The sequence below is a fragment of the Manacus candei genome, unplaced genomic scaffold (genome assembly GCF_025592945.1).
Source record: "Manacus candei isolate 608988 ecotype Guabito, Panama unplaced genomic scaffold, ASM2559294v1 h1tg000011l, whole genome shotgun sequence".
Classification (NCBI taxonomy): Eukaryota; Metazoa; Chordata; class Aves; order Passeriformes; family Pipridae; genus Manacus; species Manacus candei.
Window position 1 is genome coordinate 863,826 of NW_026138059.1, and position 27,564 is coordinate 891,389.

General features: G+C 40.1%; 2 protein-coding genes across 7 annotated transcripts in view; one reads left to right on the plus strand and one right to left on the minus strand.

The window, feature by feature from the left end:
* Positions 1–542: 542 nt before the first annotated feature.
* Positions 543–21,649, minus strand: GEN1 (GEN1 Holliday junction 5' flap endonuclease). 5 transcript variants are annotated; one of them, XM_051778300.1, is made up of 16 exons: positions 21,519–21,649; positions 20,439–20,547; positions 20,143–20,213; positions 18,409–18,606; positions 17,011–17,197; positions 15,097–15,273; positions 12,419–12,529; positions 10,395–10,468; positions 9,804–9,895; positions 8,812–8,959; positions 8,658–8,694; positions 8,477–8,557; positions 7,895–8,025; positions 5,012–5,073; positions 4,325–4,468; positions 543–4,087 (listed from the first exon to the last, which is right to left on the minus strand). In XM_051778300.1, the coding sequence occupies exons 4-16, from the start codon at positions 18,567–18,569 to the stop codon at positions 2,643–2,645; spliced, it is 2,850 nt and encodes a 949-aa protein (XP_051634260.1). In that variant the 5' UTR covers positions 18,570–18,606; positions 20,143–20,213; positions 20,439–20,547; positions 21,519–21,649; the 3' UTR covers positions 543–2,642. The 5 variants fall into 5 exon arrangements, with proteins under 5 accessions (XP_051634260.1, XP_051634258.1, XP_051634262.1 ...); XM_051778298.1 differs by lacking the exon at positions 20,143–20,213; XM_051778302.1 differs by lacking the exon at positions 20,439–20,547 and having other exon boundaries at positions 21,519–21,638.
* Positions 21,650–21,884: 235 nt separating this feature from the next.
* SMC6 (structural maintenance of chromosomes 6) overlaps positions 21,885–27,564 on the plus strand; it is a 39,408-nt gene continuing 33,728 nt past the window's right edge. The window contains exons 1-2 of one of the 2 annotated variants that reach the window (XM_051778285.1): positions 21,885–22,032; positions 24,804–24,960. The gene's annotated coding sequence lies outside the window, so the exon portion shown is untranslated. Of the gene's footprint in view, positions 22,033–22,555; positions 22,694–24,803; positions 24,961–27,564 lie in introns of those variants that run through there. The other variant, XM_051778286.1, reaches the window with a different exon arrangement.

Consider the following 27,564-nt stretch of genomic DNA (forward strand, 5'->3'; position numbering starts at 1 on the left):
GACAAGTACTTGAAGAACAACATGCCCTTTACCTACCCCACTCCCACAGCTGGTATATATTTATTACTTTAGATGAAGCACCCTGATAGAACCTATTTGGGCTGCTCAGGACAGATGATAAATGAAAATCTGTTCAGGCTCATCAGGCTGATGAATCGCATTGATTTATTCTTACAGGTAGTTTACCATAATTTTGTAGGAATATTTCCTGCAGAAGAAAGTTGTGTTACGCCCCCTCCATTTAAACATCATTCTCATGAGCGTGAGAGGTTGCAAAGCAGTCAGCACAGAAAAAAGCTCCAAAAGAAAAATCATCCCTAATCCTTAGATTGAGTAAATTACATAAAGATGAGAAACCAAAACACTTTAAAAACTGTAATTACCCTTCTGTAACGAATCACAGGTTTAATTCAAGCAACAGTCACCCCCAATGATAAATGATTTTATTTGCTGCCATGAGCAGCTACAGCCTAGAGAGGGCATCCTCCACAGGTTTTTTTCACATCTATTTGTTGCTTCTAAAGTAGTGGCAGAAAACAAAATTAGGATGCGTTGCATATGAAAAAATTTGAACATTTTCTGCTTTTCATGCTTGAACTGTACTTGTGAAACCAGGTTAATTAGTAGCAATAATCAACAATATATTTTTTTTTCTCCGCAGTTCTTATGATTACGTCTCACTTCTGATTTCCTTCATCAACAAAACACGAACTTGTCATAATTCTGGCACAGTATTTTCAGCAAATCATCCATTAAAGCAGTCATCTCAAGCAGATTTGGAAAACAAACAAAAATCCCTCCAAAAACCACTCTGGCCTCCTAACCCTAAAGAAAGCTCTAAACCACAGAAATTCACACACCATGGGTGAAATTGTGTGATCTCCCCAACAAAAGAGCACATTCCCATACCCTGGGAGACAACAAAAGTGAGGCAATTCACGTGATGTTGGCATTTTTATTAATGAAAATTCATACTCTTGATTCTAGTATTCAGTATTCAAAATTATCAGCAAGGAAAAAAAATAATACATAACCAATAACAATGTTTGCTCACAAAAAAACCTCTACTCAGATCTCTTCATTTCTGACCACTGCATAAGGAATGGTTCCCTGATCATGGCAGGAGGGTTGGAACTAGATGATATTTAAGGTTCCTTCCACTCCAAACCCATTGTGTGATGCTATGAATCTCTCAAAATACAGTCCCCAGGTGACTGCTACTGTTATTCTCCTTCACAATACTACTCTTCTAGCTACCCTCTTACATCATCAGAGTGCTTTAGAGTCTCCAAAAGAGACAGACCATTTTCAAAACTGAAAATAAGTTTCCAATATTTTGGATTTTTTGCTCATTTCCACAATACATCTCATTTGGAAAATCAACTATAAATAAATTTTCTCCATCTACCCACAGAGGAAACTAAGAAACTACTATTTTGGCTAATTATCTATATTATAATTATATATAGACTCCTATGTCTTCCTTAAACACATCTGAAATTTAGCTTCTGAACTTGGTCCTTGACCTTTATGAATAAAGAACTGACATTTTCACTCAGGTATGGATATTCTAAATTTCTACTATTAACAATATATCTTGGCAAGTGTGGCCTCCCTTCTGGCTGGTGCATAGAAAAAGTTACAAATGCTTAAATGTAGATAAGGAGGCATTTCCTAATAAGCTGTTGAAGACAACTTTTTTTGGTGTATGAACAGAGATTACTTCTATAATAAAGAAGTGTGAAGAGTACCTTCAAAATTGTAATTGCACTCAAGTTACTAATTTAAAAAAAAATTACATGATATTGTTCAGAGAATCTGCAATGTCATAATTAGATTTTCTGCAACTTAACTTTCACTCTATTATAAATTGTGTTAGATGGGATTTCAATCTGCTTTAAGAAAATATGCCCTAAACTACAAATGCTTAATTAAACAGCCATCAAATTTCCTTATATATAGTATATATATGACTACTACAAAACCAGAATTATCCTTATAGCTTATTCCACTCTTTGGAAGATGCACACACTCAAAGAACAGCTTATTATAGGTCATGGCAGATATTAACTTAGCTACCCTGCAAGGTACATCTGCTGTGTGTCTCTGTGTGGTCCTTCAGAGACTGCCAGCACAAGCAGAATGGCAGGATTTGAAAACCCATTTAAAAACTTGCAAAATTAGGTTAGTGAAGCAAAATGCAGAATTCCATTTGAAAAGAGCTGCATCGCTTTGTCTTATTAAGAGTATCCAAAGCACTGCAGGCACTATTTTAATAAGTCTGTTTATATAAGCAAGACTAATACAAAAATCCTCCCAACTGGCTGGGAAAAAAAGCCTTATTTCATAAATAAATCTCCATGCTTCCTTACATGCTGCATCTTGATGCTTATGTATCAAGTTCAGAAAGTAACCATGTCCAGAATAACTGGCACTTGCCTACAATCAGCTGTTTGGTACTTTTGTTAACATTATAGTTTCAAACTTCAGCTCCAGTAACAGCACTTCTTATTGATCAAAACCATGTCCACATAAAATTGATAGAGCATATTGGAGAAACTTTGATAGAGCATACTGCAGAAACTTTGAGAAAGAACTCTAAGAAATGATGGTTCATAGTTCATTGTTATTTTATGGAGAACCTAATTGATTTTGATTCTTCCTTTTAGTCTTTCAGACAGGGGAAGGGGACTGTCTGCCCATCTGTAAGTCAGAACAGCACTTCTGTCTTGCTGTGTGGGATCAGAACCCAACCTCTTAATTGGTTGCTCTGAACTTTGGGAACAATTAACTTCCCCTACAGAGGATGGCTTTGGACATCCCTGCAATGAGAAAGTATCATCAGCTTTCTTTAAATTGGTCGTTGTCTTCTTCCCTTTAGTTATAAGGGCTGAGTCACTGTTTGTCCTTTTGCTACTAACAACGCTACTCTTTTTCTTTGTAAAACATTTTTTAAACTGACCAGGGTTCAGTTGCTTTTTCTGCTGCTCATAAATTAGGATTTTATTCACAAGCCCATCATCACTGTCTTCACTAGAAGACTGTCTGTTCTGACACACACTCTTTTTAGAAGAAGCTTTCCAAGTAGTTTCAATACAAGCTTTTTTAACGTGACAGTCAGTTGCATCTGCTGGCTTTTGAGACACTGGAAGCATTTCACACCCAGGATGCAGTGTTTCTCTTGTTTGCACATTGAGGGCTAGAGATGTTGAACCACTTACATGATGGTCTTTTAGCATCATTTCTGCCAAGATGTCAGCTTTTCTGTACTGATCTTGACAGATGTGTATGCTGGATTCACTTGCACAGTTTTCCAATAGCACATTTTTACTTTCCTGCACTGGTTTATTTAACTGATATGAAGAAGAGACATAATTTCTATCAGGATTCAATGTTTCTTTTGTTTGTTTAAAACATTTCAAAGACTCCCGTTGCATTGCATCTTCAGACAACGGCAGTGATAGAATGGAAGTCTTCCTAAGTATTCTCTCTCTTAAAGACCACTCCTGAAGTTGTCCTGTAGCATCATTGGAAAATAAATCATCTGCACTATCAGAATGTTGATGAGGCTGCACAGCACCAGAATATTCTGAGCTATTTCTTGGTGTCTCATGACCCAGTGGATGCGAATGTTCTGTGTGTGTAGTTAAGTCAGCTGCTGGATTTCGGTCATCACCTCCCTGGGCTGGTGAAATGCTGAAGAAGGTTCCTTTCCCATCAACACTGCTCAGTTGTAAACCAGCTGCTACAGAGGAAGAGGATGATATCCCTGAATGTTTGGTACATTGTGAGGGCAACACAACTGAGTCAGCCAAAGCACTCTGTAAGTAGGATGATGCAGGCAGAGGAGCAGCTGCTGATGCTGGCACCCAAACACTTGTTCTGCAGGAAGCTGCAGCTAATGCTGCATCTTTTGATTCATTACTTCTCTGTTGTGTCTGATGTTTTGGGGGAGGTTTTGTATCTGATGTGGAGTGTTGCACAGGAAGAATTCCATATGTAGATTTTAAACTAACTTGGGATAGAAGATTGCTAACTTCATCATAAGCACTTGATATATCCTTTTCTTCTGGTCTGTCTTTCCCTTCTGAAAAAAAAAAAGAACAAAACAAAAGGGCATTTCAAATAGCATATAAACCACAGTTAGGATTTTCTAGTGCTAAAGTATAAAATAGTAAGATTAAAGCACAGTGTCTGCAAGGTATCATGTCCTCATCTTGACAAAACATGATATCGATCAACAGTAGGAGAAATGTTTTTTGCTTTTGCTTTTTGTATTCTGACAAGATCCACAAGTTCATAAGAAATAAACTTTTGCACTTACTTTTCTTTTTCTTCTGAAGAACTTCTGACTTTTCCACTTGATAAAGGGCAACAACATCAGGATAAGCAGCCTGAAACAAAGACTCCTCTTCTACTGTGACTACAAATGATTCCACAGGCTCATCTTCTGGATCAATATAGTGCTCTGAAAAATTAATGAATGTACTTTTGACATGTGTATACACACAAGTCAAAGCAGGGTATGAAAAACCAAAGAACAAAAGACTTGAGTACAAAGACACATAAAAATGTCAATAGTACAATATTTGAGATTTACCTACAAGTGAAGTCTTTCTGTCAGTCTCCTGGCACAAACGGGCTCACTGCAGGTAGGAGTCTGGCAGCATAGAAAATGTTCTAGCTAGTAAACAGTCACAGCTTCAGGTACACAGTGAAATAAGGAATGTGATACTCAGTTCAGGTCTCATTAACATGTACCAGAAAAAGCAGCTGAAGACCAAGTCCCTTGCTTTCTGGGTAGATTTCTTTTTCTCTTTCAAGCATTGCTTTCACCTTCAGGATATGTGAAATTTGATGCACATTTTCTACTGTTTCCATAGAACACTTTCCAATCTCACCAACATTTCATTGCCTCAGAGTGTTGTCAAGTTCTTCTCTCTTTAAAGCATGCTTTTATCTTTTTCTATGAACTGTTTTGTCCCATAATGTACACAGAAACCACACCCACCTGGTTTTTGCCACTCAATTTCAAAACAAGGTGATCCATTTTTAACACGTGTCTTGACAATCCTGTAAGAAGACAGTCTATTAAATGATTTTGAACAGGAAATGAAAAACATCTAACCTATCTAGAAATGTTTCAATATTCTAATTTGAAATGATTCAGAGCACAAAAATCTTTCTGTTATAGTGAAATTACTATATCTTTAAAAAATACACTACTACTCTGTATAAGCTATAGAGTAAAATTTGGGGTATAGATTCAAGTACTAAAAATTTTTGGAGTTTTTTAATGCTCAGAAGAGCATTTACACAAAATCAAAAAGCTTTCTGTAGCACATAAACATAAGGCAGACTCCTATATCAGTTTTTTATCTTCAGCTGACCTGCCTCAAAGGCAGGTCCTTCTTGACCAATCCGATCTCCTTCTACTATAGGAGGGGATGAGGGAAAGGCTGTGGATGTTGTCTGCCTACACTTTAGTAAAACCTTTGATGCCATTTCCCACAGCTTTCTCTTGGGGAAATGGATGCTCGTGGCTGGGATGAGTGCACTGGGTAAAAAACTGGATGGATGGGCCCAGAGTGGCGGTGAAGGGAGTTATATCCAGTTGGTGGCTGGTCACTAGTGGGGCTCCCCAGGACTCACTACTGGGGCCAGTCCTGTTTAATATCTTTATTAGTGATCTGAACAAGGGAATTGAGACCACCTTCAGTGAGTTTGCAGATGACACCAAGTTGGGTTTGAGTGTTGATCTGCTGGAGGGGCAGGAAGGCTCCGCAGAGGGATCTGGACTGCTTGGATCCATTGTCCAAGGCCAGTTCTATAAGGTTCAACAAAACCAAGTGCTGGGTTCTGTACTTTGGTCAATGGCATCCTGGCTTGGATCAGCAATAGTGTGGTCAGCAGGACCAGGGCAGTGATTGTCCCTCTATGGTACTGGTGAGGCCACACCTTGAGTCCTGTGTCCATTTCTGGGCTCCTCAGTACGAGAAAGACATAGAGGTGCTGGAGCATGTCCAGGGAAGGGCAACAGAGCTGATGAAGGCTCTGGAGCACAAGTCCTTTGAGGAGCAGCTGAGGTAGCTGGGAGTGTTTAGCCTGGAGAAAAGGAGGCTCAGTGAGGACCTTGTCACTCTCTACAACTCTCTGAAAGAAGGTTGTAGGGAGGTGGGGGTCAGTCTCTTCTCCCAAATAACCACTGACAAGACAAGAGGAAACATCCTCAAGTTGTCCCAGGGGAGGTTTAGATTGGATATTAAGAAAAATTTCTTCACAGAAAGGGTGGTCAAGCAGTGGAACAGACTGCCCAGGGTAGTGGTTGAGCCACCATCCCTTCAGTTTAAAATATTTGTAGGTGTGGCACTGAGGGACACAATTTACTGGTGGACTTTTCAGTGTCAGGTCAATGATTAGACCTGATGATCTTAGAGGCCTTCTCCAACCTAAGCAATTCAGTGATTTTAAGACACTAATGCCAGAGAAGGCTGTTGCCATAGACAGTAACTTTCTGAATGACCAGACAGGGTCATTCGTATCTTTTGTGTGAGAGGATGAGGGAAAATAGAACATGAGCTGAGCAGGGACAGTCAGTCACTGAGAGTTTTTTAAAAACATTATCTATACTCAAATTTAGTAGGTTCCTAGATGTCAAGAGTAGGATCATGCTGATCCTGCTGAACCATTACTGAATTTTTAAACACTTTGTTAACAAAAGAAATCTTCTAGAGCACACATTATCTGTCTTTTAAACTCTTGAAACACTAGAAGGTGTTATAAAGAATGTCAGTGAGTTCATTCATCAAGGTAAATGCTAGTAATTTATCTTGCCAACTGTTCAAAAAGCATCCCCCAACCAGTCTCTCCAATCTTTTGAAAGATAACATTGAACATAACAGCTTCTCTGAAAGTAACAATTTAAGACTATGACACATCAACCCAGCAGAGATATTATCACACTGCTACTGACTGCCCTCCTGTCCCCCAAAATTAATGTCTAAAAATCTTGACCAGCATCAAGAAACACAGAAAAAATACTAACCTTCTTGCAATACAAAAATTAGGGGGGCAGGAGGAATTTCTGTTTCATTTGGGAAATGAAACCATCAGATAAAGTTAAAATAAATCAAAATTCTCTTTACACAGTGAAGTTGAAACTTGCCAACAGACACTGTAGATTATAGAATTTTACTTAAGTTTAAGGAAAGATCAGATCATTAAAAAAATAAATTACACCAAGGGCTGATAGAATAAGAAGATCTTAATTCTGGCTCAGAAAATCCCTGAGTAACAGAAGCCTGGATGGTGGGAAAATATTCTGTGGGAAAATAATTACATGCTTATCTTGCTTTTCTCCCCCGCATGTCAATTTTTAGTAACAGGATACTTGGCCATTTTTGTATTCCTAAATGCAGGGGTCCTGAGGGAAAAGTAGCTTTGTATATATATATATATATATATAGTACAACAGTTGGCAGGTCTTATAACAAATCAGAGACCACAAATGAACCGGCAGATGCTCATTTCTAAACCTGGGCTCTTATTATGAACCACAGAACTCAATTAAACTTCTGCTTAGAACCTGAGCAGAGGATCTAACCTGTAATGGTAAAACTCATGTGCAGATCCAAGGAAACAGAACAGAAAGTAAGCACAGGAAAACACAGGCACTGCCATTTAGAATGAAAGGCAACTGCTTTGTGGATTATTTTGTGCAGCAGTAGTACAACAATTGGTGTACCTATCTAAATTTTTACCTCTACTAAAAATGAGCACAGAGCTTGAAACAAAGCTGGAAGAAAACCATATTTCCGTAAAAAACACAGGTGTTTTTTTTTTTATCTGGGAGGAGAAGTCAACATATTAAGTTCAAGAAATCAAACTACATTACCTTATTGCCTGCAGTTGTTTCGAGTCAGTGTATCCAGCTTTTCTCTGGATCATATCATAACGTGTCAACAGTGCTAACAGTTTCTTACAAGCATAATGTTTGGCCCATTCCATCTTCTCTGAAGCAAATATCTGTTAGTATAAAAAAAAAAAACAAACCTCAAACTTTGAAACTTTTTTTATTCTGTTAGATACCATGCTTAGCCAGTTATGTAGTAGGGACACAGGACTGAAAACTTAAAATATCTAGAGTGCTTTTATATGTTAGTGTGATTCCCAATGATACCTCACTGAAAACAGTCATCCCTAACAGTGGCAGATTCTTCAGATATCAATAGCAAGCCACAGAAACACAGTTGTGTAGTGGTAGCAGCGGGAATGAGACAGTTGTTAAACACCTTGTCAGATTAAGATCAGCTTTACAATTTTAGGCTTTCAAACAGTGAGGTATATTAAGATGTTGTAGCAAGATTCTTTCTTATTTCCAGTAAGGTTACCAATGAGGATGACAATTATCACAAATACCTTCCTTAGTAATAAACAAAAAACTACAAAGCTGAATATCCAGTATTTTGTTATATACCTGAAAGGACAACAAATTTGGCCTTCGATATTCCTTTATGTTGATCAATTTATTCTTGTTTACTAGAAATTCTTGGATAACCTTGAGATAAAACAAAAAAGAGACAGTTTAGGAGAGGGCCGATTATTTAAATTCCAATTAATTGATTAAAAAAAAAGAATATTTAAATTATGTTTGTTACCTCAGAGAATGGAAAGCCTTCACAACTCTTAGCTTTTCTGCAGGTAAAACAAATGTGTTAAGAACTGAAGAGAAATGGGAAAGATGCAGAATCTAAATGATCACCCTGCACATGAACACAGAGAAAAGCAGTTCAATTTTCAAGACATTCCTACTTTCTGATATTGTCCTCCACGGCATTTGCTTGTTTCACTTGCTCTAACTGATGCCATTCACAAGGGCAGTGTTTGGAGTCACTGGGTTTGCAGTATCTTTTGCTTTCACAGAATTTACATCCACTGTGCTCGTGCTCCTTGTATGATCCTATAGCAGCAGAAACACAAAGTGAGGAGAAAAAGCATTTCCAAAATTTCAAAATATATAAAGCCAATATCACAAATACAAAGCTGAGAACACATATGAATGTGATGTGAATAGCAGCTGTAAGCAGATTGAATGCACCAGCTGCATTTCTGTATACAGTAAAAACTGACAAATACATGCAAGATGCCATTTTTTGAAGACTTTTTCCCTCAACTGTTTCAGACCTTATGTTGAAAACTATTACCTAAGTAATAGTTTACCTTACCTAAAACTATTATAGAAGAAGTGTGTGATAACCTGGCAAACATATATTACTTATATATTTGAAAGAAGTTTTCTTTCACCGAATGCTGGGTTTGAAGGAGTTCACTGATCAAAAATGCTTCCAAAACAAGGTTCCTTAGGATTAATTGCTTTTTATGAAAACCCTGCAGCAAAACCCATCAATGCTAATGGGATTCGGTCCCCTTGATGCAGGACCAATTCAGGCAACTAAAGAAATAGTTGCTGGGCAGTACAGTATACTTTCTTTAATGAAAATGTTAAAAAGACAAATATCTGGGATCCCACAACAGCATTGTGATGATATTCCATCTGCCATCAACTATTTTCAAATTTGAAGAAAAGCAGTTCCAAGCCTTAAAAGTGTTTACACAAAGGTAAATATATACAATATTGAAAATGTGAAGATGGTCCAGAAGCTGAAAAGTAATTTTTAATGCTAGTAATTAAAAAAAAAGCAACCATAACCCAATCAATCAAACAAACAAAAAGTCACTCCTACCCCAGAATAAAAAAATAAACAATTGGGCTAAAAATAAAATTCAGCCCTTTTCATACTGACCTGGATGGTGGCACTCTGAACAGTGAATTACCCTTTTAACAACCAAAAGTGGATTATCATCATACTGGAATTGTTCTTTCCACTGATCAAACCTAAAAGGATCAAGAAATATTTTTAACTTCCACATTAAAACACTGAAAAATACTCTTTATACTTCTCTGGCATCTATCCAAGAAACACAGTTTTCCAATCTACGGGGTAGAACAGGGTTCTTTTATAGTATGTCATATAATTGTTGGATTTCTAGTATTGACACACACATTATGATAACAAACATAGAAAGCACTCGGTATCTCAAATCCTCGGATCCACAACCCATTAAAAATCAGCAAAAGTCTCTCATCAGTCCCTATGACTTTCTTTCCAACTTACCAACATACACCTGCTATCTCAAACCTATGAGCCAGCTAATGTTTAAAACTATTAAGAAGCTTTCCTAGCACAGCACCCAATTCCTTTCACAAACACAAAGTAAGGAATGTGGTAATATCCTCCCTAAATTGAAGTGCTACAAATGTTGTCTCAGAGCTGAAGTACATACTATTCAATCTTTGAATAAAATCAAAGTACTTACGTAAATTTCCATTTTACCTTTGTAGTAAATTTTGACCTCGCAGAGTCTCAATTAACTTTAAAGCTTGTTCCTTCCCAACTCCTGGAACCCCCTATAGAGAAATATGAAACATTACATAATTTTGACCAAAATATTCATATTTTCACAAAAAACACCTTCATATCATTATGAGGACAAATTACAAAAGTGATCTCAGATGTTGAGAACAAACTGAGAAAAATATTTTTGACCAAGTTCTAAGGGTAGAGAAGGTGACAGGTTACAGTTGTACTGCCACTGTAACACACAAGCTGCATAAAATGTTCTAATGCTCAATAGCACCTCAGGTAAAACAAGGCAGAGAAAGAGGGAGAAAGCAGTAGTAAACTAAAAGAAATTAGATTCAGAATAGATAACAAGGAAGAAGTTACAATGACAGTGGTGAAACACTGGCACACATTGCCCAGAAGTGGTGGATGCCCCATTCTGGAAACATTCAAGGTCAGGTTGGACAGGGCTCTGAGTGACTTGGTCTAGTTGAAGATGTCCCTCTCACTGAAGAAGGGTTGGACTAAGTGAACTTCAGAGGTCCCTTCCAACCCAAACTATGCTATCATTCCATGATTTAAAACACACATATTGCTTTATAGTTCCTCTTTCCATCCTTCCCCTATTTTGCCAAGAATCAGTACAGCTGAATATAAAGATTGTATTGAGTGTGTTTTCTACAACATCATTACAAATAAATCTATGCTTCTTTTTATTCAGCTGTAATGGCAGAACTGAATACACTCAATCATATAAAATAAATCTACATTCCAAACCAAGTTCTCATTAGACTACAGCCAGACATTCAGGTAAGAGTCAGATATTCAGCTTCTGCAAGAAAAGCATTATCTTCATACATTTGCAACAAAGTAAGTGCAATTATGGAGTGGTATTCTCATTTACCTGTTCTGCCAATCCCCATTCCCAATGTACTCCTGTAATTCAGCTTTCCTCACAAGTTTCTGTCTTCATCTACTTCACTGGGCTGCAAAAACTCAAAGGACCTATCTGACACTTTGGGACTATGTAAGAACAGGGCATTCCAGGAGCTGCTCCATTGCAATAACCACTGATTATCCACTTTTTTTTCTCTCTCTGTCTTTATACAGTAGTAACAACAAACTATTTAAAGATTCCTATAACAGAAACAAGATTTAAAAAAAACACACCCAGACAAAAGTAATGAGAGTTTTGTGTTCTTTCAGCAGTATCAGTTGTTTAAAAGAACAGCTTTATCAAATTGGAACACATGATTTAAGAAAAATTAGATATCCAATGCAAGCCTGAAGGGGAGCAACCATTGCCTGCAGTCACTAAATGACAAACTGTATGAAAATCAGGTTTCATCCCACTGCCTTTCCCTTTCAAATAGCCATTACAACAGCTTCTGTTCAAAGTCTCAAAAAAGATTTCAAGAGCTTACAGGAAAAAAAAAGAGAAAAAAAGAAAGAAACAAATGAAGTAGTACTGAGTGACATTCCTCTTGATTAATTAGGTAAAGTTTCAAATAGATCACTTCTACTTCTTCAAAAATTATATATTTACAAACAATGGAATAGGGATACATCTGAACTGCATCCAGAACTGCCTTTACTAATAAATACAGCTCCAAACTATCACTACTGAGTCTTCCAAACAGCACAGACAAAGCTGTTTTTCTCATTTTTCCACAGCTACTCTACCAGGGATGTACTTGTATAAGGGATCCTCACAAACAATGGAGTTCTCACACCTTGGCTCAATGTAATCAACACCTAAACTTTTGCCTTCATCTCCACCATAGAAAAGGTTTGGAATAATACAAAACCATTCTAGAAAGATTGGTGTTCATGAACTATTTTGATTAACCTTTCAAAAAAAAAAATTTACAGTGACTTACTAAGGATCTTCTTCAACTAGATCTCATTAATTGTGCGTTACATAAAGCTTTGTCACCATGCATGTCTCCCTTGATACAGTTTATTGTTTTTCAAGACAGTATAAGCACCTAACAAAAAACAATTATATTGCTTACTTTTGGAAGATAATCACAACCCAGCAGAACAGCTAGCCCAATCAAAGACTCTCTGTCACAACCAAGTTTCTCCTTAATAGAGGACATTGTGTAACAGTCGAGATGTGGATCCTGCAAGAGGAATTTATTGCATATTATTTCTGGTACATGACAGAAAAAACTGCACTGAGTCACATTTAGTTGTCATTCCCACTCCTATTCACTCACATCTGCAGGAAATGGGTCTATCCCATAAGAGAGGTCTAACAGCAAAAAAATAAACTGCAATTAAAATTCATAATGTAATGCATGGATACCACATGAATTAAAAATTCTGGAACTTAAAGTTCTAAGTATGGGCATCAACTGTTGAAAGAAAGTAAAATAAGCCAAGAGGTCCAGCATACAGCTGAATAACCATGTTATGCGATGGGTGAGCAGCTGGCTCACAGGTCAGGCACAAAGAGTTACATTAGACTGGTGACCTGTCACTAGTGGGGTTCCCAAGGGCTCCATCCTTGGCCCAGTTCTCTTCAACTTCTTCATTAACCACTTGGACTCAGGACTTGAAGGAATACTAAGTCAGTTTGCTGATGACACTAAATTGAGACGAGCTGTTGACACTCTTATGGACAGAGAGGCCCTGCAGAGAAACCTCGACAAATTAGGAAGATGTGCAATCACCAACCACATGAAGTTCAACAAGGGCAAGTGCCAGATTCTGCACCTGGGACAGGGCAACCCTGGTTGTGTGTATAGACTGGGAAACGAGAAGTTGGAGAGCAGCACTGAGGAAAGGACCTGGGGGTCCTGGTCAATGGCAAGTTGAATATGAGTCAGCAGTGCCCTGGCAGCCAGGAGGGCCAACCGTGTCCTGGGGGACATCAGGCAAAGCATCACCAGCCAGTCAAGGGAGGGGAGTGTCCCGCTCTGCTCTGCACTGGGGTGGTCTCAGCTTGAATATTGTGGCAGTTCTGCACGCCACAATGTAAAAAAGACATTAAGGTGTTAGAGTGTCCAAAGGATGGCAACAAGGACAGTGAAAGCTCTGGAGGGGAAGCCATATGAGAAGCAGCTGAGGTCACTTGGTCTGTTCAGCCTGGAGAAGAGGGGACTGAGGGGAGACCTCATTGCAGTCACAACTTCCTCGTGAGGGGAAGCAACAGGGCAGGTACTGATCTCTACTCTGTAGTGACCAGTGACAGGACCTGAGGGAATGGCCTGAAATTGTATCAGGGGAGGTTTAGGTTGGATATTAGGAAGTTTTTTTCACCCAGAGTGTGGTTTGGTTGGAGCTTTGAAACAGCCTCCCCAGGGAAGTGGTCACAGCACCCTAAGCCTGTCTGAGTTCAGGAAGCCTTAGTACAATGCTCTCAGGCACATGGTGTGACTCTTGAGGTGTCCTGCACAGGACCAGGAGTTGGACTCAGTGATCCTGATGGGTCCCTTCCAACTCAGTATATTCTATTATTCTGATTCAAGGTGTTTTTACTGTTTACTACCTGTAGAAAAAGTGTGGTAAAACTAACATTATTGAATACTAGTGACTGTGCGAGTCATCTCAGGAAGAGCAGTTTTTAAAATTCATGTAAACATTTTAATCTGCTACTTGATTAAAAAAAGGAAAAAAATAATAAAAATGTTACCTAGCATATTAGATATGAACTAAAGAAACACCTGAAGCTTTGAAGGGTAAAGGGACTCAAATACAACATGAAAACAAGATTAACATGAATCAAAACATAGGACACACCTCTTCCTCAAAAACGACCAAAAAAAAAAAATTCCTACACAAGCCAACAACTGAAAGTAATCCATTTTGCTGGAACAGATGGCCTGACAGACAAACACTCACATAAATTACTTTTTTATGCTGACATATATGTAGACAAAGTACACCTGAGAGGTTGAGCTTGCTTTCATTGTTGTTGATAAATGACAAGGAGGTTGAATGAAAGAAAAGAACCAGGTCAAGGAAGATACTAAAGCATGGTATCATCAAAGCAAAAAACTTTCCATCAACTTTAATTATTTTTTTAAGAAGTTAATTGTTTGTAGTGCATTTCTTCTGTTCTATTGATTTTCTCACATTACTGATGCATTTTCTCAACAAGTCTTTCCAATGAACATTATAAATTACAGAAATTTGGGGTTTTGTTTCACCATTTCTGGGAAATTGTATTCTTAATAAATGAACACTTTAGTTCAAAGTCATAAATTATTTGGTTTTTTGTCACAACAATCGGTTATTACACAGATGCACAATCTCTACCCTACTCATGTTCAGTTGGGACTAACAGTATTAATTGCAAGATGGAAGTGTGTGAATACTTATTAGACGCAAGAGGCTGAGTGCTCCCACATGGTTTAAAGCTAAATTTGTGGGAAGCAGTTACTTCACTCAATAACTTCGCTGTAGAAGAGGAAAGGGGAAAAAAAAGTTTGCTACTTAGCTCTTCACAGGGCAGTACAAACACAGACAATATTACCCTAAGTGTTTCAGTAGTTTTGCTCTCACATTCCATACACAAATTGCCAGTGAATCAAACTAAATGCTCCTGTCGTAAATGTACTATTTTAAACAAACCCAACTACTAGAGAGCAAGTGCAATAATATCTAAGTAATTTTTTCAAGTCCCTTCTCTATTTATATTTCTGTAAAGAGTCTAGAGAGGGTGGGAACAGGACGAGGTAATTACCTTAGCATTCATAGCAAAGTTCCTATAAACCGTTTGAGCTCCATATAAGAAGGCATCTCCATCATTGGTAATGCAGCCATCAACGTGTCCTTTTGCATTTAGGTAGGCACACATTGCCTCTGCTTCCCCAGCTGCTTGAACCCAAGGGACACCTAAACACTCCAACAGTTCAAGACACTAAAAGAAGGAACCCAAAAGGAAGGAGAGATTGAATGATGAATTATTAAATTCACTTATTAGCATGCATTTTCTCACAAGTGCATATAAAAGCTGCTACTGTTGCACTGCCTATACAACACTATATCAATAAAAGCACTACTTTAGCAAAAATAGTTTACTATAATTAACAGTGAAAATAATCAACCTACAGAGAGCTAAGTATTAATTCCAGGACTTGAACACAGCAGGATTAATGGTCACTACTCCACAGAAATCTTTACACTTTAAATAAATATTTAGGATGCTTTCAAAAGAAGAGTAACAAAGGAATACTTATCTTTGTGAAGCAATTCTGTTTACTCAAGCAGTAATACTGAACTAGACCAGGCATCTTCCAACAGGTGCCAGACTTCCCGAGAATAACAAGCATGAAAGTACAGTGCTGTCAGCCTTGTAAGACTGGACCACGGTATAAGACACACTGATATATATTCATATATACTTCTTACAAATTTCAGAGAAAATAATTCTTTTTAGAATTTAAGAATAAAACATGAATTGATATGTGCAATCTACTGAATCCATGAGTGTCTACAAATTCTAGTTCATAAAATTTTGAATAGATAAAAATTGTTAACAGGGGAGATAAAAAGAATATCGATATTAACACTATAAAAGAAAAATAAAGTTAAATTTCTGTAATAAATGTTCAATTATGGCTGTTGCTCACTACTAGCACAATATGCATGGGAACATATCAAATGAGAAAATTTTTCTGACACTGTCCCTCCTCTGCAACAATGAACACTTGCTGTAGGGTTCGACTTCAAAGGTGCATGTCCCCTCAAATCTCAAAATACTGTTAAAATTTGTTGTGTATAAAGCTGTGAGAGACTGAAATGTTAAGGGTTGGTGACTCAAACAATCTGCTGCAAAAGCAGCAGGTGCTTTGCTGAAGCCAGGTTTGCATGCCCAACCGAAGAGGAGGAGGAGAGTTTTTGGGTGGTTCTTCGGAGTTTTTGGTGGCAGAAACCTCTGACTTGCATAAGACAGAGGGGGTGTGCACCCACCACCAGAGGATGACCACGCGGAGCGCCCTCAGACTCATTTCTGGGGCCTTACACCTGAGGACTGTGCACGATCCATAGTGTTGCAACAGATAGTGAAAAACTTCTGCTGCCCTGGGGAGGTATCTGGGTGTTCCCACCTGAACCTGAATGTATATTAACCCACTGAACTTTTTGTTGTGTGGGCTTCCCTCACCCCAACAGATCAGGACTGTGACCATCACTTCAAACAATGCACGTCTAAATCGCAACAGTCAAGTCTGGTCCCTGGATCCACAGATGATGACATCTTTCCTCTCCACTATCTACTCTTATTCCTTCTTTCTTTTACTTTTCCTTATATATTTTGTTATTTTTATACTTTTATATTGTTATATTTCTATAGATAATAACCAGAACAGCTACGCACCTCCTTTCCATTGCAACCAAACTGCTCCAAAATAAACCTGCCATATATATATATATATACGCACACACATATATACACACACATGCACACCCCGGTCATTCAGTGTCTTTTCTTTCTAATCTGCCCCAAGGGATCATTAACAAGAACCTCAGTTACCTCACACCTTCAGGTGTAGGTGGTAACAAATGGTATTAATTATTTTAAGTTCCTGTATTTAATTTGGTTAAGATTTCTTTCTATCATATCAAAAATACTGAAACACAGCCCTCGATCCCTCACCTCTTTTAACATGGCTTTAAATAAAGATCTCCCTGTTCTGGCAGCTCCAACTTTCTTTGAAGGTCCATAGCGCATCTCATTCCTCTTAGTCATGGTGTCTGCTTTCAACTTGGGGGCCTCTCCCTCCATGACAAACACTAGTTTAATTCCCATTGATGTGAAGAAAGAGAACCGAAAAAATAGGTTTCTGCAATAAAGCAAAGCTGTATTATTAGTAAAGCCTGATTTCTTCAAACATTTTTCTTATATCCCTTAGCCTACCTCAGGAACAATCTTCCACTTCTTATGATTCTCTAGCCCCCAAGATAAACAAACCTTTTACCTACATCCCTGTCTTTGGTTGAAGTTGTTATACCATGAAATTGTAAACAGCCTGACAAAATGCCCAATAAAATACTATGTAAGGTCAAGAAAAATCTTTCTTGGGTGTAAAGATGTAAGCAAACTTAAAAGGCTTAATAAAAAAACCATTCAATATCCAAAGTCTGCTTCCAAACACATATCTACATTGATTCTTTTATATCAAATATTAATCCCAAATCTATCAGTACAGGTACATCAGATGCTGAAGTGACTGAATGCTGTAGCATTAGACAGACTTACAGATACCATTGCCATGCCAATTTATTTCATATGCAAGCCAGCATCACTGAGGGATGGAATTTTGCAAGGCATTAGTAGACCAAATATTTATTACAAGAGTAAAATTGAGAGCAATAATATCAAACAGCATATGCTTTTTCCAGTATCTCCAGGATCAATCTTTCAAAAGGAGTAGTTCAAACATTTGTCTCTTTGACTGACATGGAGAGACCATTACTCTGGATTTAATTTTGTACAGGTGCTATGTGCAAAAAGGGTAAGCTTTGGTCATGCTTCAAGCTTTATAGTTAATTATCCATTTGGGGTCATAAGCACATAATACATTAAGAAATTATTCTCAGAAGATGCCAATATTTCATATCACGTCCAATTCAATAGAAGTCACAAGAGCATGTAACACCATGCAGTAAGTCAGTATTCTTGAGATAACCAATATCACTGATCAAAAACTGTATATATTTTCATTTTTGTCAGCACTGTTTGCAGAAAACAGTGCTTTGAAGTTATAGTTGCTTAGACATGCTCATAACTCGGGTCAGTCTTTTAAATTTAAAATACATATATTCGTCACAGTTGTTCAAATGCCTGAAGGATGACTTAAACATATTTATTTCACCATGAGGTCGAACTAGAATTCACTTCAAAGCCTTTACATATGTAACATAAGTAATAACTGAATCAATACACTCATCATATGGATTTCATAGGTAATCTTAAAATTTTTTCAATAAGTAACATACCTAAATTATACAGTTCCAAGAATTTTGGCTGCAATAATTTATATGGATACCATACCTGAGATGTGGCTTGGTAACTACTCCAATCATCTTTTTAACTGTCTGTGCTTCACAAACCCACAAACTTAAATCAACAGCAAGTGTTTTTCCTTTGAGACTGCTCAGGTTGACAGGTTGTCTCACAGGCTCAAGGATTTGCCACAGATTAGTCACTCCCATTGTTCTAGCTTCTTTGTTGTCAGAAGGAAGGTTTTACCTGTGAAGACCAAAAAAAGTAAAATACTTTCAGAACATAACATGAAATGTGTGTAACATAATGTGAATGTAAGGTTTGAAAAAGAAATATATTTGTCATAATCAGTTCTACTTTTATGAGCCAAGAACACTTGCAATCAAGCTTTCTAAGTGTGTAGTGACTCCAGTTCACAGATGGTTTATAACTAAATACCTTCTTTGGACTGAACATCTGCATTACCAATAAGCTGAACACAAATAAAAACAAACTCAGCTGAGGAAAAAAAAACCCAATAAAAATTATTCATTTCCAAGTCTCATGTGTTCCTTACACATAAGCACAATCCAAGCTTTATTAAAAAGAAAAAACATAGGATTCCTGAGGATTCCTGATTTAAAGTAGGATCCACATTAAATTTTTTCCATTCAAACAGAGGTAGCTTAAAGCTACTTGAAGAATATTTTCAATCACAACAGAACTGACACTTTCCTTAGCATTCCAAGATGATGTTAGAAGGGTCAACACCCACAGATTCTGGTTTGGGAAATTCAAGTTGGAATTCAGGAAAAAATAACAGAGGGTATTGCAGCAGTGCTTGCTCAGAGGCTGCAGAATCTCCATTCCTGGAGATTCTTAACATCCAGCTGGCATACTGTCCTACTGCTTTAACCAATACTGGTGGAATCAGCAGTGATTGTCATCAAAATTCGGGAATAAAACTCCTTAACATCAATGCAGTATTAAGAAGCAGGCATCACTCTGTTATGGCACCAGATGCACAGGGGATGATTGCACACCTGGCTCAAGATGGTACAGATATTTATTAGCAAGAAATATATACATTCATCAGAAAAATGTTACATGTTTCCAAACAATTTGCTACTTTAGGTGGCCAAAGAGTCCCTAAACTGGACTGGGATGACCTGGTTTGTTACAAAGTTCTCAGGGTTCCACCAACCACCACCTCTTCTCAGTTTGAAGCACACTGAGCTCCTGAGGTCCCTTCCAACAAATGTTTTGACATTTTTAACACCCTGACCACAGAAGCACATCAGTGTGTTTGTATTGTGGTAATTTTGGTATTGTGTGACTGGCACTACCTATAATGCACGCCAGTTGAAAACGTACAACCATTAGGTGGTATATCTCTTTGTCTCAATTATTTAACTTACACAGCACTACTCTCCATGCTACCCCATCACTGGATTTTCCTCTTTTTCACTATTCTTCTGGTTTCCACCCTTTGCCAGTTCTAACCAAGGCCTCTAGCACATACTCTGCTTTCCCCCCTAACAATGCCAATCTATTCCTGCACTGTCTTATTTCACAAGGTTTGTCTCATGCTTATTTGTTTTCCATCTTCCTCCTCAATATTATAAGATAAAAATAAAATCTGACATGTTTTGTATTTCTTTCTTTTTGATTTTGACATTACTGTATACACAGAAAAATGAAAATGCTCTTTGAATAAATCATGGCTAAGTGACCTACCAGTGCTTGGAGATCTGCTTAAGACATGTGAGGAACTGAACCGTGTTCAATTCAGCAGTCTCTCACCTTTAACATCATCACAGTCTGTCAGAGCAGCAAGCCTGTCTTTGGAGGGTGCATTCTGTTATACTCTAAATCTGTTTTAAAGCAAGGCAGCTAATCAATTCCAGGTTGCTTTTAAATCAAGTTCTCACATAAAGATTTACTTTCAACAGAAATCACATCTCTAATCCATCTCTTTAACTACTACAATCATTCAACCTGATTTTAGTTGTATGGATACAGAGCATAATGTGTTGCTTTTGTTGTTATACCTCAAGCACATAAAATAAGCTAAAAGCACAAATTAAGCATGCAAATACTTGGTATAATTTCTTGAAGTCCAGGATGATCACTTTCCCTGATGCACAGGGGAGATATCCAAACCTTCCCAAAAGACAAGTGTGATATTCAGCTTCAGTGAGAGAACACCTAGCAAAGAAGGGAGATATCGTTCTGATATTGTCATTTGGTTTCTGCCAGTTTGCATCAATACAATTTCTTAAAAAACAACGGTGTTAGTCAATTACTAAATACTCTTGTGGAATATCATACGGTACTTAATTGATGGGAAAGACAAATACACTGCAAACACTTTATTATTTGTAATCTTATGGAATGCAAAGAAAAAAAGTATAAAAAATGGAAACAAACAAACAAAAAAACCCCAAAGGCCTACTTTTTCATTACGATAATGTATAGTTATTTGAGGACTAAAGTTTTCCATATCCACACTCAATATATATCTAAGGATGAGCTATGAAAGCCTGCAAGACCTACCAGTCTTTGCGTTTTTCAGAGTGTATTTTGTAAAGTAGTTAATCTGGATCCTTTATACAAATAGCTCAACTACTTCTAATACAAATTATCTGTCTACTCAGATTTTATTTAAGAGTTTCACTTACCACAAGCCCCCAACCTGCTCAGAGAGATGGCAACTCCCAAAGGAGGGAGAAAGAATTTGATTTATTTTCATATACTTAGAAATCACTGAAAATCATTAACAGTAAATATAAACAAACCAACAAAAAACCAAACCAAAAATAAGTCTCAATTTCTCATTAGGCCAGACTTTGTTAAAACTACACAGCTTTTATGTTTTTTAAACAATGTTTTAAGACTACATTCTGCTCTACAAAATTTTTCACACAACCAGAAAAGCCAACTACTTAAAAATAACTACAGAAAGCATTTAACGCTGAAATGTAATTCATACAGAGATACTTTCACACATTAGCAAAGGTTAGTCGAAAAGAGAGCCAAGCGTATGATTTATAACACGGGGGAGGAGGGGGAGGAAAAACATGACGGAGGAACCAAAAAAGCCCTCAACAGGTTTTTAAAAACTCTCCTCCCCTCTCTCTGCGCCATCCCAGCACAACTCTGCCAATAAACCTGCGCACCTGAAGCACAGAAGCATTTACAGATTCCTCCTCAAACTCCTACGGATTTCTCTCCCCTGACGCAGAGGAAACTCAGCAGCCGCCCGAGATGAAGAGTACCCAGACGCGCGGAGGAGTTTGAAACGCCCGAGGAGTTTGAAACTCCCGCCTCGCTGCGCCAGCGACGCCCGCGCACCGGGCCCACAGGAACAGGCGTGCCCGAGCACCCCGCGAGGTGTCCGGCCTCGGCTCAGCCTTCGCGAACACCGGCAGGAACGCACATCCCAGTGGGAGCCCCGACAGGCTCGGCTTTGTCCCGCTCGGAATGTGCGAGCGGAGCCCCCCCGGCGGCCCCGCCCCACCCCCCCGAAAATGGCGGGCGGGCTCACGGAAACGGCCCCCCCGGGCCCGCAGCGCGCACGCGCCGCGCCCGCGGCGGCTCTTCCGCCTGTCCCGGCCCGGCTCGTCACGCTCCGGTTCCGTTCGGTTTGGTTCGTCCCGCCCCGCCCCACGAGAGGATCCGGAGCTGTCCCGGGTAACGGCCCCGCCCGCGCGGCGCGGAGCAGGCGAAGGGAGGGGAGGCGAAGGGAGGAGAGAGAGGAGGGGCGGGGAGGGCGACCCGTGCGGGGAGAGGGTCCTGGCGGGCGGTGACCGGGCGCACTCCCGCCCTTTGGAAGGGCCGTGAAGGAGGGAGGGCGGCCGGGCAGCCACAGCGTAGCGGCGGCGGTGGCGGCTACTTCCCGCTTGTCCCAGTGCCCTCGGCACGGCGCCGGGGCGAGTGTCGCAAGTGGCTCTGCGGGACCAGTTCGGGGTCGGAGCTGCTGTTTGTCACCCGCTACCAGCGCGGCCACCCCGCCGGGCGTGAGGGATCCCCCTGGGGCCGTCAGGGCTCCCCCCCCGGGCCGTCAGGGCTCCCCCCCGGGGCCGTCAGGGCTCCCCCCCCGGGGCCGTCAGGGCTCCCCCCCCGGGCCGTCAGGGCTCCCCCCCCGGGGCCGTCAGGGCTCCCCCCCCGGGCCGTCAGGGCTTCCCCCCCGGGGCCGTCAGGGCTCCCCCCCCGGGTGCCCGCCCGTGCCGGCGGGAAGCGGGTGAGGAGCGGGAGCGGCGCCGCCCGGGTATTCCAGCCGCCAAGGGACCCTATCCCTTCTCTGCGGCTGCGGGGATCCTGCCAGGTCCTGCGGTGTTGGGAAAAGCAGTAGGTAATCGTGGGCTTCCGGGATTTCTGCCCCCTCTTTTGGCTCCCCACAGAGAAGGCAGAGCTGCTCTCTGTGCCGCAGTGCTGTTCTGGGCTCCTCAATGCAAGAGGGACATGGAGCTCCTGGAGGGGGTCCAGCGGAGGGCAACGAGGGTGACTGGGGGACTAGAGCATCTCTTAGGAGGAAGGGCTGAGGGAGTTGGGCCTGTTCAGCCTCGAGAAGAGGCGATTGAGAGGGGACCTCATCAATGTGTGTAAATATCTGGGGGCGGGGGGGGCGGTGCCAAGGGGACGGAGCCAGGCTCTGCTCGGTGATGCCCAGCGATGGGATAAGTGGCAATGGGCAGAAACTGATGCGCGGGAAGTTTCACTTTCATTACTGTGGAAGTGACTGAGCACTGGAACAGACTGGCCAGAGAGGTTGTGGAATCTCCCTCGTCCAGTCCTGTGTAATGTGGTCCAGGATGACCCTGCTTAAGCAGGGAGGTTGGGCCAGAAGACCCACTTGTGGTCCCTTCCACCTTACCCCTTCTGTGATTCTGTGGGTCAGGCAATGTTTTTCCAGCGTCTGATGGGATGGTACAGGCTTCTTATGGACTGGCTGCAAATACATTAGGAGAGATGTCATGAATGTCAAAAACACGTAGCCTAACATGGGACACTTGACTTGGACAGTCCTCAAAAATGAACAGCACCCCACTGCTGTTCATGATTTTGGGCTTCTGACTTCAGCCCTTTGAAACATCTGCCTTTAAGTTCAACAGATAGTGTTGTCCTTCCTTCATAATTATTAACTGCTAATTTGTAATCATTTTATCTTTGTGACTATTAAACAAATGCTGGTGCTATACATCAGCTAAAGACCACAGATATTTTCTTCCTCTTCTTCTGCCTTTTGCTTCCTCCCGTATCTTGTGTTCATCCTGCAGTAGGTCTGCTATGATGTCTTTGCTCTACCTCTATTTTGCCAATTCTCATTATATGCACAACAATTTCTTGTAATATTTTGTAGCAATCCTTTGTTTTTATAATTGGATCTGTCTTGCCCTTATTTGTTCCCAGTTATAGGTCCAGTTTTTATTCCTAACTGTATGCTCTTACATTCCATGATAGTAAAGTTCATTTTTTCATTAAATCAGTACTTTTGATTTGTCTTTCTGAATAACTGTTGGATTCTTGTTTGAATTAATAATGTTCATGACTGTCAGCACGTTTCCATTAACATGTCTTACTTTATATTGCAATATAACATGAATTTATATTTCAGTTTTTAAATATGATGCCTGGTTTAAAAACACCTTCTGTTAACATTTGTCAAGAGTATCCATTGTTGGCTTCCCATTATTGTATTATGTGTCTTAAAATGTACTGGTGTACATTTTTGCCAGTTCAGTTGTTTCCAATATAATATTGCACACTTTAATAACTTTCAGATAGATTGGATCAGCTGCTTTTCCTTTGCCTTGTGTAGTTATTTCCAAACTCTTGTTAGAATTATGGTAAGTGGTGCTGAGACCGAAGGCAACTATTTTTTCAATTAAAAACTTAATGAAGAAAATTAGGGGTGTCTTGCTGCAAGGGTTTTGGGAGTAGTTAATGTCAAAAAAATGAACCTTTTCTGCCAAAAATATCAAGATGACATGAAGATAAAATTCAAATATGTGTGTCATTTTCTATGTTTTTATTTTTTTTAAATGTTGATTATTTCTTCCTTTGCCTTTTAAACTTTGTTTCTTGTAAAATCTTACTAGTGGATTCCTTGTTGCAGTCAGTTTCCTCATTCCTTTTGTTTTTTTTTATACTCCAGGAAGGTGCTATATCCACTGACATTTGTCATAATTTCTGAGGCTACTTTTTGCCTGCAGTTCCAGTTAAGTTTTGTTTGCAGTACTAACTCTTCGAAAACTTTAGGATGCAGATTGTTCTGTCTTTTGCCTTCCTCACATTTAGACTACATGAGTGAGTTTTCCTGGTTAGGTTGTTCTGTTTTGCACTCTCATGCTCTCTTTTCCTTAAATGTTCAAATAGTATAGCAATGGAACTGATAGCCCTGATCTTTAGTTTGGACATTATTAATTGCAACATTTAAAGCTTGTGTTTTCCCTTCTTTTTAGAGAAAGAGTTCGATGGAACAGCAGACTGACTGAATGTTTGTCTTCATATTTGGATGATGGATATATGCCAAGAGCGTAGAAGGGACTGTTTCCTGGTCTTTATTGTTTATGCATGAAGGCATGTTTATGTAGTAAACCGAAAGTAGCATAGCAAAAGGTATGTAATCATGAAGTGTGTTTTTTCTTTGATTTCTATGTGTGGTATTAATCTTCGTAACATAAAATGGATATGACAATTTAGCTGTAAATACTTCATGAAATTATTATTACTACTACTACTAATAACAACAATAACATAATTATTATTAGTAGTAGCAAAATAATAGAGTAGCAAATTTTAATGTCTGTTGTGTTTCTTATAATATATGCTCTAGTCTGTGATGCTTGGTAGTGTGAACTGTCTGACCTCCTGTCAGTTAAAATCAGAGCATTAAGCTGACACAAGTGAAGTGCTCAGAGAAGCATCTCTTTCTCCACAATAACCCAACCATACAGATCTGCATGGTGAAAAGGTTGGGGAACTTGCATAATGTAAAAAGAAAAAAGTTTTTTCTTGCATTAATTTTCAGTAGAATCAGAGCCTTGAGATGATTTATTATTTTGTTGCGTAAAGAGCTGCTTGAACTTCAGGGGATGGGACAGAATCAGTAGAGGGAGGGGGAAGAAAGACTGCTCCTCTTATGAGACACTGGATTATTATATTAATTATTGGCTTGGAGGAACTCAAGTGTGTGTGTACGGGGAGACACAGGTCGAATTTCACGAAGGTGGAATAGTGCCTTGTTCCATACTCCAGCCCCTTGGAGCCTCCTTGGGCAGCCCCAGAGCAGCTGTCTGTCACTGGACACCGGGAGCACTGCCCACAGCCCACCCTGGAGCCCCAGAGTGGCCAGTGGGCCAGAAGTCCTGCCTGGAGGGTGTGGCCACAAGGGGCCAAAGCAGATAAAATCAACACCATGTGGCCCTCCTGTGGTCACAGCCCTGCCATCTCCTGGTAGCTGGATCTATGCTGCATCTGGGGTGGTAGCAGTAATTTTTCTCTTCTTCTCTCTCTTTCTTTGTTTCTTCTCCTAATCTCCTTGATATTTGGGTAACTTAAAGCTGGATGGGTTGAATTTTGCTAAGTTGTGTGTGTTAGCATGTGCTAAGTCAATGCTTTGTGAAATGCTTTATTTTGGTTCAATATTGCCCTTTAAACCTTTACCAAGTTCCCTTATTTTCTAAAGTTTGCCAGTAAAAGTGTGTTATTTGACCTCCTGAGAAATGTGTGCGGTGTCTTCTCCTGTGTGCTCGTTCTTGAGGTATTAAAAGAACTGAAGGCCCTTTTAATAAGTCCAGCGAGCAGATTTTTGGAGCCTTGTATATTTTCAGAGTAAAACCCATTCAATGAACTCATAGGATGAGCCTTGGGATCTTAAACCTCTCCATTGCAGCACTAGTTCTTATGACTAAAGTTGTAATTCAACAGTCTTCATTTCACTAATTTCTCTGTAGATTCTCCAGGTTACTAATCTTAAAACATTTAAAGAGAGAATGTAGAGCAAGACCCACTGAGAAGCTCTGGGAGGGCCTCAGGGCTTTAACAAGGGGGCCTCATGGGATCCCAAGGCTGTGCAGGGCACAGCTGGACCCACTGTGCTGATCCATCCTGCTTTCTCACAGACCATGTCATCTCCCTCCAGGAGGCAGGAGATCATGTTAGGAACTGTTATACCTGCATGTCTTCTCTTCTGGATCACCTCATCTGTCCTGTGGGACAAGGAAGTGCTCTCTTGTTATGAATGTATCCATGACTAGGAGTGTTCTGGCCTGGAAGCCGTCAGTGTGTTTAGTCTCCACACAGTCAATTTGGTCTCAAACCATGACATGTGGTACCAACTTTAGGCATGCAGTGTCTCTAATGCTGGTCATTCTTTCATGCACCCCACTCAATTTTTAAAAAAAAATACTTTTTTTAATTTTTATAAATAAACAGCCTACTCTTAGGCCACAGTGATCTTTCTATAAGTCGTGGGTTGACCGTGGCCATGTTCTAGGCACCCATAGAATCACTAAGAGCTGGGAGAAGTCACACAGGCAAAACAAAACTCAACATGAGGATGGTACTAAAATTTATTACTAACAGGATAAGAGCTAAAGAGTGAGAAATAAAACAGTCTTAAACACACTTTCCAACCACCCCTCCTTCCTTCCATGTTCTCCCTCCTCCCATAGGGCAACAGGTCTTCCAGGTCTGCTGTCCTGTGGGTCACTCTTGCATGGACTGCAAGGGGACTTCCTGCTTCACCATGGTCTTCACCACAGGCTACAGAGGGGCCAAAGCTCTGAGTCCTTCCCCTGTTCTGTGGGGTCCCTCCCACGGGAAGCAGTCCTCGATGGACCTCTCCAACATGGGTCCACCCCTCCTGGGCCGCAGGTCTTCCATATCTGCTGTCCCAAAGCAGATATCTGCTGTCCCAAAACTTCCTCTATGGGGTGCAGGGGGTCTCTGCACCCCGTTGTTTTTTCATAGGATGCAGTATTTAACAGATGAGTTGCACTCATGTGGGTCCCCCACAGAGCCATGAGTTGAGTCCTACCCGGGAATAACCTGCTCCGGTGTGGGCTCCTCTCTCCACGGGCCACAGATTTTCCAAGAGACCCTGCTCCATCCTGGGCCTCCCACGAGGGTAACAGTCCTCCTTCATGCATCTACTTGTTCCCGCATGGGCTCAGCTGCAACGCGGCGGAGCCGTCCCAGCCTGTCCTGGCTCGGCCAGGA